The 16,698-nt window shown below is 42.2% G+C and overlaps 1 protein-coding gene across 1 annotated transcript in view; it reads right to left on the bottom strand.

Moving 5' to 3' along the window:
- Nucleotides 1–6,144: 6,144 nt before the first annotated feature.
- The window catches only part of LOC124777990 (odorant receptor 30a-like), a 71,429-nt gene continuing 60,875 nt past the window's right edge, over nt 6,145–16,698 (bottom strand). The window contains exon 4 of the mRNA XM_047253559.1: nt 6,145–6,423. Within this exon, the coding sequence (XP_047109515.1) occupies nt 6,349–6,423 (75 nt within the window). The 3' untranslated portion in view covers nt 6,145–6,348. The remainder of the gene's footprint in view (nt 6,424–16,698) is intronic.

The following is a 16,698-nucleotide window of genomic DNA, read 5'->3' as shown; positions in this document are numbered from 1 at the left end:
TGAGATCTGTTTTTTGTTATGGCTTAATTTGTGTACACTAGTATTCAAAAATACTGTCCATTAAAGACAGCTGTCAAGTTACCAGTTGCAATCCAGAGTGTAGTTTTAAGTTCTCACAAAATAATTAACAAAACATAATGTGTGTGCCCTTTTTTCAAAGTATCAGTCTCCATAATTCTTAATTGGTAGAAGCTGAAGACCTTGGGCTGGTAGTGTTCTGTCTCCAGTCATGGCAGTCCTAGTAATCAATCAATGTCTGTACATGAAGTACATAAAAAAGGTGATAATATTTTGCACTTTTTATTATAATGTTCAGTCAAGATTAATGGTTTTAGTTTTATTAACTAGTTCCAGGTATTGCTGTCATCGCATTCTGTTAAAATAAAATACAGAGTATTAAGAACAAGCTACTTACTGCTGCCACCTAGGAGTGGCAGATACTTGCTTTTAAAATACGTGTTACACATTGTTGTCAGGAATAAAAACACTGACGGCTGGGGCTGGCATGGTTTTCCAATTATGTAGCCATGACTGCAGCCTCTGGCACCAATCAGAGAGGGCCAAAATGACGCATGCACAGAAGGCGAGATGGGTAGCTCATAGCATCTCCGGCCCACTGCAGGACTGATTGATGTCAGTCAGCACAAGTGGCTGGCATCATGTTTGAAACTGCTGTTCCTGCCTCCCTACAAGTGTCAAGCTTTTGGCATTGCTTCCTTTCAACATCCAAAACCCTCATCCACACCCTACAAAGTGTGTACCTCTGGTCTCCTGTTAAAATTGTTGCTATTCATACTAATCCCAGATGCCTCTTTTGTAACAGAATCCCCAGTATGTTAATGCATGAGCCAAATCTCTCGTTTTTTCTAACTGTGTTTTCATCGATTTTCCAGGCAATGCTCAGCTTTGGCTGGCTTGTCAAGCTCCCTCTGTTTAATATGTCACTTCTACCTTGCACTCGGTATAATGCTCTGCAACTGTGCAAATTGTCTGACCCATATGGATGCTGCCACATTTGCAACGGACACCATACACACCAGGTACATGAAGAGCTACGTCGTCTTTAAGAGGGCGCAACATATCTGAAATCTTGGGGGCATGCAGAACACTGGTCTCAGGCCATGTTTCTGTAGCACCTGTCCTAACCTGCTGCTTGTTGCCCCACAGTATGGCAGGAAAGCATCCAACTTGACATCTTCTGTCGATTCACAAGGTGTCCTCCTTCGGTGGTACCTGAAAGCATTTGCAATGTCTCTCTCGCTGTGATCATTCTCTCTGAACACGTCTCAGTTGCTGCAATTCAGACTGTAGGTGGTCGTCAGAAATAACTTGTGCTCTATGTATTAATGTATTCAGGACCGCTTTCTTGTGAATTGGGTTGGATTGATGTGGGGGAAGAGACCAAACAGCGAGCTCATCAGTCTCATCGGATTAGGGAAGACTGGGGAAGGAAGTCAGCTGTGCCCTGTCAAAGGAACCATCCCGTCATTTGCCTAAACTGATTTAGGGAAATCATGGAAAACCTAAATCAGGGTGGCTGGACGTGGGATTTTCTTGTGAACAGAGTGGTGAAAACTATCAACATTCAAGTATCGATCAGTGTATGTCGTTTTCCTGTACACTGAAGGACTATGCCAGCCTCCTGCCTTCTGCTCAATTAAAACATCCAAGATCAGTATCTTGCCATCCTTCTCCATCTTGATGGTAAATTTAATGTTGGAATGGACACCGTTCATGTGATCAATGAACCGTTGCAGTGTATTTTCACCGTGAGGGCATATCAGGAAGGTTTCATTGGATGCAATGCTTTCGAGCTCAGAGCCTATTCCTGAAAGTGCTCCATGAAGAAATTTGTGACTGCCTGAGACAGTGGTGAGCGGATTGCTATGCCATCTGTCATTTCATAATACCCACCATGGTCCAAGAAGTATGTTGTCATCAGAACATGACGAAACAACATGATGATTGCAGGTGAAACTGTTGCTGCGAAAGATCTAACGTGTTTTGTACTGGCACCTTTGTAAAAAGTGACACAATGTCCAGACTAACCATTACCTCTTTTTGGTCTATTTTCATTTTCTTGAGTGTTTCAGCAAAGTTTAAAACATGGTGTTCACAATATGCCAGTTTTGGTGCTAATAATCCTGAAAGATGTTTTGCTTCCCCGTCTTCCTGATGATGGCCTGTTTCATATCACGACTAGGCTCCCAGTATGCGTCATCTCCTAAAAAATGTAACACCTTCAGGTAGTAATCTTCAGTGTTTAGAATGACAGGTGCCTCCCATATTTAAACTGTTTGTGCGCTCTATTTTTGAGGCAGATGCCTACCTTTTGCCTAAAAATTATGAAGAAATCACTGAGAAAGCCTCACTCAGGCTGTGCAGTTACCAGACCAGTCCATTGAAGTATAAAATCTGAGTTTGGCATGCCTCTTTCTCACACCCCTGGAATTAGTCAAATTGCTGAATAATTTGGTGTTTTTCTTTAAGGAATAATTTTCCTTTGTGAGCCAGTTTTTTCACTCAAATTAATTTTGTGCTTCATTGGGATTAGTTGTTTTTATCCTATTGGGCATTATCAAGCAACACTATGTACAACTTTTATTTGCTTCCATTTCATAACACATTATGACTCATACACTGGTGAAGAAGAATCAACATATTGTCATCGATGTATATCTTGCAATCACATATGCAAAGTTCCATCAATGTCTTCTAGCACTGGTTGTTACAGGCATGGTTACAGCTAATCAACATCTGTGGCAGCCACAAGAATTCTTGTTTATTACCATCAAGACTCTAAGGATAATAATATGAACCCTGGAATATGAAATAATCATTTTATGGCATAAAATATGCTTTACATGTGAAATGGTGGATACAACTTTTTCCTGCAGATCTTATAACAGGTGTACTGAACATTGGCAAAGCAGCAACTGAAAAGTGCCAAAGTGTATTTCTTAACACGATACTTTTTGTTTGATTTTAGATTTTCTCAGCATGGAAAGATTTTGAATATTTCTCAGTTATTCAGTCTGGTGGCATCATCCAGAAGTAGCAATATTTCAGGAAGCTGACTTCTTGATATTTTCATGCTTTCCTAATGATGGATTATCTTCTGCTGGATGCCACCTTTATATCCTCTTCCCCTGCTGGAGGCCCCTAGCTAGTTGTCTATAGCTGTGAACGTGGTATAGTGGTGGGGAAAGCACATTGCTGTGGCACAATCTGGTGTCCTCAGACCTGCTGCCTCCAGCGCTAGACTGGGTCTGCCGGAGCAGTAACAACACTTCCTCATCCTCTGCAGTTGCTGTAACAAGAGTGGATTTCCACTCTGACTGCTGCTGTGTTTTGACCTTGCTCAAGGCTACATCCTAGGCCTTGCATAACAGGCTGTATGTAATTAAAAATTGCTGTCTTTATTAGTTTTGTCACATTGCCAGATCTCTACAGCCTCTTTCAGAATACAGTCTAAGAAGGTGTTGGTATGTTGCAACAACTGCTGTCATAATTCGTGATGCGTATGGGAGATGCAGACCTCTGCAACAGTGGACTTTGTCAGTTCTTTGTTGTCAGTGTTGCATTTGCACTCAGTGCATCTCTCATGGACAGTCTCGCCTACATAAATTGTTATGCACTGGTGGGAGGTGGGCTATGCTCCCAGTTTTTGGAGTCCTAGATTGCCCTTGACTCACCTCAACAAGACTTTTGTCTTGGTCCGTGGGTGGAACACACAGTTGATGTTATGTTTCCAGAGTATTCTTCCTATTTTCTCTGTTGTGTTCCCAACTTTTGGGATAATTGCTGCCACAACAGGTGGCTCTTCATCCTTAGCAGGCTGTTTCCTCAGCATCTTAGGTCTTGTGGCACATTGTTTCCAGCAGTTGTTGTCACTGTTCATATGGAACACCCTTCTATAGGTGGTGAAATTCGGCTGCTAGCCTGTCTTGGTCCAAGATTTCACATGTTCTGTGCACTAGTGCTGTTTGGACACCTTGTTGTGAAGGAACATGACAGCTGTAGGCATGCTATACGAATCTGTTTGTGTGTTGCAAGAGGTCTCGTAGATGTGTCACCCATTCAGCCAGATTATGAATGCCTCAACTACATATTGAAAAAAGCACGAGGACTTGTGCACTTAAGACTCCAGGGCTGCTTCTGGAAATGCCTCCATAAACATATTGGCCACCAGTGCTGACAGTGGGCAGACTATCACCACTTCACCTGTTTGCTCATAGTAATTTCCATAGAATAGAAAGTAGGTTGACATAAGGACAAACTCAAACAGTTTCATTAGTGCTGGCCTAAACTTGTCTACTGTAAGGCCTAGGTAGTCACAAAGTCCATGTTGAGTTCAGTCAAGAATGGTCTAAGATTCTCAAAATCAGGAGTATATTGCGTCTCCTGCCGGTTTGGGAAAATGTATGTAGGCCACAATGTCCAGACAGGAGAGATGCAAGGACCATAAATACCACACAGACAACAAATATCCGACAAAGTCCATTGTGGCAGAGCAGTGCTTTTCCCACAGACATGTCATGAATTATGACACCAAATTGCTACAATGGTCCAACACTTACTGGGATTGTTTACTAAAAGAGGCTGTAGAGCTCCAACTAGATGATGATATAATAAATAAAGACAGTGGTTTTCGGTCAAACAGGGCCTTGACCCAGCCTTGAGTGTGGGCAGAGCACAGCAGCAGAGTGCATGAATATCTGCTCCCATCACTGTAATTAAAGAGGACAAAGGCTTGTTGTTGCCACAGTGGCACACACTCACCTCTGTTGCTGGCGACAGTGGGACTGAGGACAAAGGATCATGCTCCAGTGATACACTTCTGCCACTTTTATGCCAATTCACAGACAGCTAGAGCCTGCTGGAGGGGGTGTTTAAAGACAGCATCCTGTGGAAGACAATCAGTCATCAAGAACTCCTGAAGATGGGGAAAAGCCGGCTTGCCGGATGATGACACCTGGCTAAACACCCGAGAAATATTAAAAATATTTGTTTTACTAATGTGAAAGTTCACCAGCATCATATACAGAATACAATCTTTCTGAATTTGTTCCAACATTTTATCTACCTCCATGAGAAATTTTAACATTTAATGAAGCTCAGTCTGTCGCTTCTACCCATGAGCAGCTCAATGAAGCACGTTCCATCCTTTCAACTCTTGTATATGTTCCCTGTTGATTTCGAATTTTGTCTGTATGTTCCAAGATGTTTACTATTCTCTATGTACTGACTGTACTCTCCAGCAACTAGCTGATATGCTGAGTTGGTCGACAAACAAAGACAAAAACATAATTAGTCAGTAATTCTTTAAGACACAGTATTGACCAAAAATATTACCCAGATGTTGAGACAAATTGCACACCTTTCCTCTCTCGTCCCATCAGGATGCTTCAAATATTCTGCTGTGAGTAGGCCTTCTGAAGGAAATAGTATTACAAGAAACAAGAGCATTTCTTACTTTTACTTAACTACACAGAAAAGAATAATATTTTTCAGAGGAAGAAATAAACAGTTTATAAATAAGCATTTACATAATGTGGCAACATTCTCATGTGTGCAATATTAATTAGATGGTGTACATGTGTTATCACTTTTTTTTTTTTTTTTTTTTTTTTTTTTTTTTTTTTTTTTTTGCAATGTTGAAGAAAGCTGTTACATAATCTAAAGCTTTATTTTTAAATCACTGTTTTTTTGTAACAACATGTATGGAAGTGCACCACTGTGCTAGAGTCAAAACTAAGTTTTTCTCTGTTTTTTTACAACTGCGGCATTGAAATGACAGATTTCACCTGGGAAAGGTGAAATTTCCTTAAAACTATGTATCCCTATTCAGAAACAGTAATTACAGGGCAACTAACTGGATGCCCTTGAGTGTACGTCATTTAGTGAATTGAGTGGATTCTTTGAAGACAACGAGATTGTTGCTCATGAAGGGATTCAAACATATAATCATAGACCCATAATACCACTATAAAGTCAGAGAGTAATGGAAGAGTAATGGAAGGAAAAACAGAACTTCAAGTATACTAGAGGAATGATCACTAGAGGAGCACATTGATAAATTATTTTTAGTTGTCTCTTGCATCTGGATAACCCAGAGGCTTTACCTTTCCAAACATGGTCCTGTGTGGTAGTCAAAATAGCAAGTTCTATCATCAGATTGTTAAAAAATCAACAGAGAGTTGAGACATTCCACTAATCTTGCTGACTACAAATTGTTGAAGTGGTTTCTTGCAAATTGCATCTAGGAAATAAGTTATTTTAACAGCAGTAGTGAAAATATTTTGGTGGCCCAGTGACTTGTACTGCTCTCCTGTAATGCAAGGCCTCTTATGTCTGCACTGTTGATCCTTGGTCCCTCGTCTGGCGCATCAGAGTGTAGAACGTATATGAGGCATTTATCAGCTGCAACAGAACACACGCAACTGTGAGAGATGTTTATGAGGAATACAGCAATATTTAAGTTCATTTGTTGTGGTTTTCAGTCTGACGACTGAATTAGTATAGGTTTCCACACTAGTCTGTTCTGTGCAAATCTATTCATCTGTGCATAACTACTACAACCTACATTCACTGTTTACAGTAGTCAACCCTTGGTCTCCCTCAGCAATATTTACCCCATCCTTTCTTCCATTAGCAAATTAACTATTCTTTGATGTGTCAGTATATGTCTTCTAAACCCTTATCTTCATTTAGTCAAGCTGTATCATTCCATTTAAAAAGTTCATTGAATGGTGTCATAAAACAAAGAAACACAAACGTACTAACAAAATACTTTTATTCGGCAACAAAGTAATGTCTACTTACTGTAACATGGTTGAAGGTAATCTGGATGTGAGCAGTTTTATACCAACACTGAATTAGGGGAAGCATTTATTTACGTATGATAGTTACATCGATAACTGTGGCAGTGCATCGCCTCCACACACATCGCATGGTGGCTTGTGGTGGAGTATACATGTTGATTAGATGTAGATGATTTAATGCATTGGTTGCATGTAGCAAAAACTTATATTGAAGTTTGAAATTGCTGCTTGCTGGTTTCCACAACTGCTCACTCCCATTTAAATCATATGCTGAACGTAAGCAGCAGCAGAAATGTTCCAGGTTGTCAGGCCAATCGAGACGACTGCTTTAGCTGCCTAATTATCATGGCTGAGGGCTGGTTGTACCACTGTGACCATGAGACAAAGGAGCAAAGCAAGCTATGGAAACATGTTGATTCACCAGGGCTTAAAAATGCGAGGACCTAACCATTATGATACAAGGTGACGCTTAATGTTTTTTTTGGGGACTGCCAAGGTGGGCTACTAACAGATGATGCGTTTAAGGGCCAAACAATCACAGAAGCACACTACTGAAATCTAAGGAAGAGGGAAGCTGTCCAAAGGACTGTTTTTGCTCCGTGACAACAGTGCAACTCATTCTGCAAAGGGCAGTCACACATATGCTGCTTCTGTGGGGCTTTCAAATTTTGCTCCCCCCTCCCCCATAACGATATTTTGGTAACAAGACACCCAGTGACTTCTTGGATGAAGAAACCATTGAATGGCATGTGTTTTCAGAATGAAGATACGATGGTTTTCAAGAGGAAGCATTTCCAGGACAGCCAAACTGCAGACTTCTGCACTCAAGGTCTCTGTCATGTCATCTGTCATTCAGAAAATGTGTTGCATTGAAGAATGAATATGTGGACAGAACTAACATCATCACCAACTCTCATGGTGGCAACTTGATTTTTTTTTTTCACACGTACACTATCAAGACATAGTCAACAACTTGGCCTTTTGTTGTATGGACAAAGGTAATAGGTGAAGCAAACATAAATTTCCTGGGCTTATCTCCATGGCAACATCTCAACAACCAGGAAGACAGATTTCATAAAAGAATAAATTTTCCTAAGGAATTAGGGGAATGATACATTCTTATTAGAGAAATCAACAACCTATTCCTTGAAAAAATGTTTTACAAGGCATGGCACATGCGATTAATCACAAACAGTCAGATAGTGGAAATTCGCAGTTCACCAAACAGAAGATGCTTCATGTGCCTGCATTGATTAGACAGAATTTGTAGTGATTGTGCATCAAGGTGTAGAACCACTTAACTCTTATAGTGCTTACACTTAGGCATAATATCTTTGACATTGTTTATTCCTTGTTTTATTTAATTATTCTGTTATTGATTTTTCACATTGATGCACTCTCAGATTGCATTGAATGAACATGCTATGGAATGAATTTTGCCATAAAGTTAATTTATCATGAATCAGAACATTTTTGGTGACCTTGATGTGATTGTATGAGACAGCCAACATAAACTAATGTAGTATTCATACTGTGTCATTTCAAACATCAAGTGCAAATGGACTGTGCATCATCCACGAACTGCATTGTTGACATACTTTGAATATCAAGAGCTGATCAACAATGCCTTGCGCCATCTGTGTACCAAGGTTTCACGTCAGACCCAGCACCATCCCTCGACGAGCCCCTCAGCACTTCGGTTAATTGAGTCACTGTCAGACCACCACCTTTTAGGCAGCGGAATCCCATTCTATGGTTTGCGTAACTATAAGAGTCACAGCTGATGAAACTAAAAGCTGCTTTACAATATACGTGTGACTCTCACAAGAAAGTCATTGTCTACTGCAGCACTCCATGTGATAGAACGTCCAACCACAAAAAAGCGTTTAAACGGGAAGTGTCTGTCACGTTGTCTACTTAACACATTTGCAGTGTTTGTTAACAATGTCCAGCATGTGAATTGTTGCTTTAGTTTACTTTTGAGTCTTTCGGGTATTTTATGTCTCTTTCTAAGGGCACTACATTTATTTGTACTTTAGATGGTCACTATTGTTCTGGGTAACCACATGTGCCAGAACAAAGATGCAGAATGCAAGAGCAGAGAAGGCGGTGAGGAAATGTCGGCCAGCGGTGCGTGGAATTGGACCGTGCCGTGCCAAGAGTGACACCTGGAAGAAGTAAATATAAATGCCACCGCTCCTAGCCATGGCTGCTCAGATCAGACCAGTCTGCAACGGACATTTGTGCTACACTATCAGATTGTTGTGATCCGTACAAAGTGCATACTTGGACTTTGTGTATAGCAAGAACTTTACTGTTTTCATGTCGCCTCTCACCAGCGACATTTGCTGTAATTAAAGTTAAGTATTGTCAATTTGCTTTCTAGAAATAAAACTACTACTGTTATTTGTTTGAACTGTTGTATAGCATCCTGAGAACACATCATCCTTTAGGCACCCTGTAAGCAACAAGTGGGCAAGACCCCACAACTGGCAATGAGGATGGGATAAACAAACTACGCGCCTGCCGGCCACAAACTTCTGTTTTTTGTTGCTGGCACATTGATTCTCTCTTGTCTGTACTTTGCAGGGGTGCATATTGCTTTTAACTATTTCTTGTCATTATTACTAATAAGTGTTTTCAGGTGGGCATTGCCGAAAATTTCTTTGATTTTGTCGTTTGCCTTGTATATTTCTTTTGCATATGTTTCTTCCAACATGCCCACCAATCTTGTCCCACCCTCTGCTCAGGTGCCTCAGCTGCAAGTGTTAGATGCCACACAGCTAATGCAGATGTTTCGGTCTCAGATGAACCAGATTTCTACCCTGCTCAACACAGTGCAGCAGCTACTCGCCAGCGGTGTGCACCCTACGGAATAAGCACTGCCTACTACAGCTGCTATAACACCTTTTCAACAGTTTTTTGAACAGGAAGAGGAACGGCTTGAGTGGCTCTCACAGTTTGAGGTGCAAGTCGGTGCCCACAATATACCAGGAACTGTGAAACTTTCTTATCTATTATCAATGGTAGGAAGAGCAGTGTTCCGCCTCATTCAAAAACTTTTTCCTAATGTCCCTCTGATTGAACTGTCTTATGACCAAGTAGTAACATCACTAACAAACTATTATGATCAGCAAGTGAATGTGGTAGCAGCTTGGTATCAATTCTTCGATTGCAAAATGGTCCAAACAGACTTATCACAAGTGGGTAACAGATTTGCAAGGTATGAGAATGACATGCAAATTTAAATGTGCTTGCAGTGCTTTATATTCAGACATTATGTTGTGTGATGCGATTGTGTACAATGTTCCTCATGTCGAAATCGGAGAACAAATTTTGAAACAGTCCGATCCATCATTTCAGCAGGTAGTGCAAATATTGGATTAGTAAGATTCCGGTGCCTTGTCGGCTCATATGTTTGAGCAGCCAGCTATTTGCGGGTTGAGTCCCTTAGTTGTGATCACCCCATTCCGCACCGGCAGCTTGCGCTAGCCAAGCCAAGTAAACAACCTTCCTTGCCGCAAAAGCAGTTCGCTAAACAGGCAGCTACACAGGTGAACATAATTAAGTCTTGCCCTAAGTGTTATACACAGCACAAATGCCAAGACACCCCCTCCTGACAAGCTCAGTATTATGCCTGTGGTAGGAAAGGACATGTGCAATCCGTATGTTTGCTACAGGACAAACAAAAGAATTCAGTCCACTCACAAAAATATAGTCACAAGGTCCATGTCATGCATGCAGTATATTCCAAGTCTGCAACTAGCAAGCATGCAGATTTATCAGATATATGTCAGTCAAACAAACTTTTTCTTCATTTACTTATTTGTGGGAAACGTGGGAAATTTCAGTTGGACATGGGTGCTTCTGTCACATTGCTCAGTCGTCGCACATATGGCCTGTTAGGCTCCCCATGCCTGTCTAAAACTAGCACACAACTCACAGCTTATAATGGACAAGACATTCCCATTCTCAGAACGTGTACTTTGTCTACTATGTATTGCTCGCATATGCAAACAGTGACTTTTACAGTGCTACAGTCACGCAAGTCTTGATTCTTTTGATTTATTTGGCCTTAACATTCAGGATAATGTGTTGTCAGTGTCTGCATTCAATGCGAAAGACAGTGTAGCGAGGTTGCTAAAAGAATTACTGAAACTCTTTTCCTCCGAATAAAGCTCGTGCACTGGTGGGGAGCGCCAAAAGATGATCTCGGTTTGAGGAAGGCTGGCATGTACCAGATTCCGTATCAATGTGGCAAGTCGTATATTGGTCAGACGATGTGTACCGTCGAGGATCGATGCCGTGAACATCAGAGGCACACTCGACTGATGTATCCAAGCAAGTCGGTGGTCGCTGAACATTGTTTGTCGGAAAATCACGCTATGGAGTATGAACGCACGAGGATTCTGGTACAGATGTCGAGATACTGGGCCATCGAAACTCGCACCACTGACAACCTCATAAACCGTGACTGTGGCTATAATCTTAGCAAGGCTTGGGAACCAGTGATTGGGTTAATCAAGAGTAAATCAAGCAAACGTGTAGTTGTGACGACCACAGCGGACAGAGCCATCACTCCGACGTCATCTCAGACGCCATAGCAATCTGTTCCATCACACGACCATGGCACAGGGCGCGGACAGCGGAGGGAGCGCGCCGCGGGCTGAGAGTATTTAAATCGGCTGCCGCCGTGACCGAATCCAGTTCCCTCTGAGCAGCCATAGTGTACGGATCTCCGTGCCTGCACATTCACAGGAGCTCAGTCCGTCAGTTCACCTGATGATGGCGACATGTATGATCGTCGAAATATTGTGCCCGTTGGACACTGTAGGCCGGCAGTACACCCGTGGATGTTTTGATTATCAAATATGCTGGAAGAAACTCAAGAATCACATCTTTTCTGAAGGTTTAGACCAAGCTCACATTTTTGTTGCACGTATTACACTGAAAGACAATGCTCAGCTGAAATTTTGCCAGGCCAGAACTGTTCCCATTGCATTATGGGACGAAGTTGTGGCTGAACTTAAAGAATTGCTAGCCAGAGGGCAAGTCCACTGGTTTTGTTCTCCAAACCTTCAGGTCGCATTTGTGTCTTTGTTGACTTTAAATCTACAGTCAACCCACAAACTGTGATTGATACTTATCCATTGCCATGATCAGAGGATCTCATGGACAGATTAGGCACTGGGCGCTATTTTTCAAAAATTGATTTGCGTGACGCGTATCTTCAAATACCGTTCCAAGAAGAATCTCAAACAGTGTGTGTAGTAAATACTCATTTGGGCCTGTTTAAATATTTGCTTTTGCCTTTTGGCAGTGCTTCTGCACCCGCCATTTCCCAACGGTATTTGGAACAGCTGACTGCACAAGTGCCAAACCGTTCAAACTATTTGGACGACATTGTAGTAGCAAGTTGTACACCTGAAGATCGTGTTGCAAATTTCTGAGCTTTGTTTCATGTGTTGTCTGATGCAGGACTAAAGTGTAGACTGGACAAGTGTGAGTTTTTTAAACCTGAGTTGTGCAGTATCTTGGTCATGTCATAAACAGTCAAGGTGTACATCCCCTTCAGTCGCAATTGTTAGCCATACGAGATTTGCCAGTTCCTCACAATATCACAGAATTGCAGTCAGTTTCAGGGAAAATTAACTGTTATATTTGGTTCATGCCGAATGCTGCACAAATTGCAGCTCCATTGCATCCCTTTTGTTTGAACAGATGAGTGCCAAGTAGTTTTTCAAAAACTTAAAGATGCATTGCTCAGTGATTGTTACTTAATTCACTTTGATCCTGACAAACCAGAGGTATTGCAAGTTACGGAATCGGTGCGGCACTTTCGCACATTATTGGTGGCAAAGACAGACCTACTGCTTTAGCATCAAAAGTGTTGTCCAAAGCTCAGTGTAACTATTCACAAACTGAAAAAGAGGCTTTGGCTATTGTGTATGGTGTCACCAATTTCACCACTATTTGTATGTCAGAAAACTACTTAGTAGCAGATCACAAGCCTTAGCAGTCATTGTTTTATCTAACGAAACTGGTTTCTTTATGAGCTGTTAAAAACTTGCAAAGATGGGTTTTGTTGTTGTCTCAATACCAGTATGAGATTTTGTGTCGTCCAACAGCTCAACATGATAATGCAGACGCACTTTCACCTCTTCCGATTGGCCCTGATATGTACTTTGATGCTTCTACTGCATCTTATTGTCACATTGCTGCTCAGGATTCTGAATTGCTTCAGTTTTTACCACTGAACTATAAGAAAATTGCACACGCCATGGATGCCGATTCAGAATTTGAACATTCTGCTAAAAATTCGCATATCTTCGCCTCATTGCACAGCATAAGGAACTCTGTAGTGCACCAGTACTTTGCACATTGGCATAGCCTTGCTATACAGCAAGATGTCATTCTTGTTCAGAATGACAGTGGACAGTCACGTGTGTTGATCCCCCAAGCTTTGCAAAAAGAAGGGTTCCAGTTACTTCACCAGGGACACTGGGGGATTGTTCGTACGAAACAGTTAGTGCATCGACATTGTACTTGTCATCATATGGACGCTCAAATTGAATAAATGATGCCACAGTATTACACATGTGCGGAAAATCAGTCCGCTCTGCTGAAAGAAATTCTCTGCTCGGCCTAAGTCGCAATCGACATGGCAATGTGTGGACATAGACTTTGCGGGACCTTTTTGAAACACTCATTGGTTGATTGTGGTTGACTCATATAGCAAGTTTCCTTTTGCGGTGTCCCTGAACTCGACAACGTTAATTGAAACATTCTGTGAGCGGAGTGGCATACTGCATCAAACTAGTGCATCGTGCCATTCACAGCCCAACAGTGAAGCAGAACCTTTTGTCTGAACATTCAAGCAGCAGATGGACAAACTTCACTCCCCACACACCGTGGATCAAGCATTGCAACTGTTTCTCATCTCATATCGCTTGCACCCGTGAGATGGACCATCGCCGGGGGAATTGCTTCACAGCTGCCACCATCGCACACTGCTCCACCCTCTTCAGCATCTGGCGCCACAGGAAGGCCGCAAGTATTGCTTCACATCATATGATATTATGTCTTACAGAATTTTTAGCGGCAGCAGACAGTGGGTACGAGACGAGATCGTCCGTCGTCTTGGCGCTTGCACATATCTTCTATCAGGTCCAGATGGCTTTCAGCGCCGCCATCAAAATCAACTTTGCCTCTGTCATGTACACAATGATCTTTCAGTCTCTTCCCCCAGATTCATGGGTCCAGAGGGCAGTGCGACTGCAGCAGTCGCCAGAGGGTGTCATCACGACACCGCTGGACTACCCCATGGAGACGGACGCTTCGTCTCCTCCACGTCCTCTCGTCCTACCAATGGAGCTGGACCCACCCATATCACAGCAGTTGCCGCCTTCTTCGTCTGGATGTGTTGACACCCCTGCAGTAACAGCTTCTGGCCCACCGAGGCACCTACACTCCTGCATTCTCGCGGTGGTCGCACTCCATTACTTGACGCTGGTCCGTTGTTTGGGGGGGGAGGAATGTTCTGGCATAACCACAAGCGCTGGAACGAAGATGCGGAACAGAAGAGCATAGAAGGCAGTGAGGAAACATCGGCCAGTGGTGTGTGGAATAGGACCACGCTGCACCAAGAGCGACACCTGGAAAAAGTGAATATAAACGCCACTCCTGTTAGCCTCGGCCGCTCAGATCGGGCCAGTCTGCAATGGACATTTGTGCTACGCTATCTGATTGTCGTGATCCGTATGAGGAGCTTACTTGGACTTTGTGTACAGCAAGAACTTTACTGATTTCTTGTCGCCTCTCACTAGTGACATTTGCTGTAATTAAAATTAAGTATTGTCAATTTGCTTTCTAGAAATAAAACTACTAATTTTATTTGTTTGAATTGTTGTATAGCATTCCAAGAATGCAACCGTATAAGCAACCAACGAGTGGGCAAGACCCCACAGCTATAATGCTGCATTTAATTGTTTTCACACAGTTTATATGAAACTATAAGTCGCTCACATGTGTAAACACCCGCATTGTAAAAGCCACTTAAATACTTTCAGAAGACAAGGCTCAAAAGGATGGAAGAAGATGTCACCTTGGTCTTATTACCATAGCTGCAGCTTTCATTATAAAGTAAAAATCAGAAGAAAGGTGCTGCAAAAATAGAAGCTGCTGCGTTTGACTGTGGCTTCAAAGAAGGGATGAGGAAAAGGACTGTTATTCCTTATTGATAAAGGAGTTGAGGCTGGAGGATCCACTACAGTTTAAAATTTTGTTTCGACAAGCTGTCATCATCGACTTCGCCTGAGAGAAGCAATTTCGCCAAGCAGAAAGCAAGACTTTAATTTTGTGTTTATAGTTTTTCATATGACTGTTTGTTCAACAATATTAGGTGACAGATGTCATATTTTATTACTTTCCAGGTGAACAGTTACATTGCGATTTCTGGTGACTGGCGAATCTTACAAGAGCTTGTCGTTTGCACATTCTATTTCAGTTTCGAGTCTGTCTAAATCGATAATAGGTGTATGGTGTGAAATCTGCAACTCTTTGAGGGATAAATATTTGAAGGTACTTGTTTCCTGTATTTCTGAATAAAAAAAGTGAGAACTTTCACTTCACTTCTTCTTTCTTATGAGCTCCAACAGCTGAAGAGGAATGGCTTAGAATAGCAGCAACTTTTGATAAATTGTGTAACCGAGATAAAGCTTCAAATAATACTTACCGAAAATTGCAGTTATTTCACGTGTTAACTTTTGTGATGTGAACAACCTGCTGTATTATATTTCACTGAGCAGGAAACTTCACGCCATTTGTCAGCTGTGCTCCCCACTTGGTCATCTGCCCATGGGCGAAGCACTTACATATGCATGAGAATAGGATCCATCCTATTCCGCTGTCTGGTGATCATAAGCATGAATCTTGTGCAAGTGGCCTCATCTACATGGTAGGTGCCGGCAGAAAGGTTGCATCATGGGTAATCTTGCAAGCTCATATGTCTCATGTGGAACAGGCTTAAGTACAGTTATTTTGTCACTGCACTTAATGAAGACATGACTGTTGAGGTGCAGGCCTTACCACCGATACATGACTCGGAAGATTGCCGTGGTCACGCTGTCTATCACAGTCTGAGGCAAAATGCTTTGAGAAGTTGCTGTGAACGGAGGAGTTAGGAGACCACTACGAACACTAGCAAGCAGTGATGTTAATGAAGACATTCTAAGGAACATCCGGCTGTCATGTCTCCTGCTGGATGCACAGAAGATCCTCACAGCATGCGCCAGAGAGCTTAATGCATCAGCGCAGGCTATATGGTGGAGATGTACCGGACTGCAGTGGTAGCGACTGTTGGCTTTCCAGCAAATTCTCTTATAGCACCACTATAGATGCAGATCGCAGAGCTCACTGCATAACAGAATGAAGGTCTTCATTACTGGATGACTTGGCTGCTGGTAAACCTATCCACGAAATTCTTCTGTTCCTAACGTTTAATCCGGAACTGCTCTGGACATATTCAGAGGCAGAGGAGCAAAGATGTCCAGTGCAAATATGTTAGCAACAGAAGAGTTTTGTGGACCATGAACTGGCTCACTGCATAATTCACGGCACTGTGAACATGATATTCCTGTCATCAACCTCAATGATACTGCTCACCGCAGAATGTTTGGACCTCAGGCAAAGAAATGTATTCTGCCATGCAAGGTAGGAAACATGACAGGAAGTCAGTAATGATGGAGACTGGCTTTCTGTACAGCAGCTGTTCACTGTTGATCACCGATCTCTATACCAAACTCCAGTTCTTGGTGGATACGAGTGCAGATGTGTCTGTTTATCCATCCACACATCTGCCTCTTTGTAGCTTTGC

Source organism: Schistocerca piceifrons, chromosome 2, assembly GCF_021461385.2.
Source record: "Schistocerca piceifrons isolate TAMUIC-IGC-003096 chromosome 2, iqSchPice1.1, whole genome shotgun sequence".
NCBI lineage: Eukaryota > Metazoa > Arthropoda > Insecta > Orthoptera > Acrididae > Schistocerca > Schistocerca piceifrons.
Note: the sequence above shows the minus strand (reverse complement) of the source record. Positions and strands in the feature narration are given on the sequence as shown.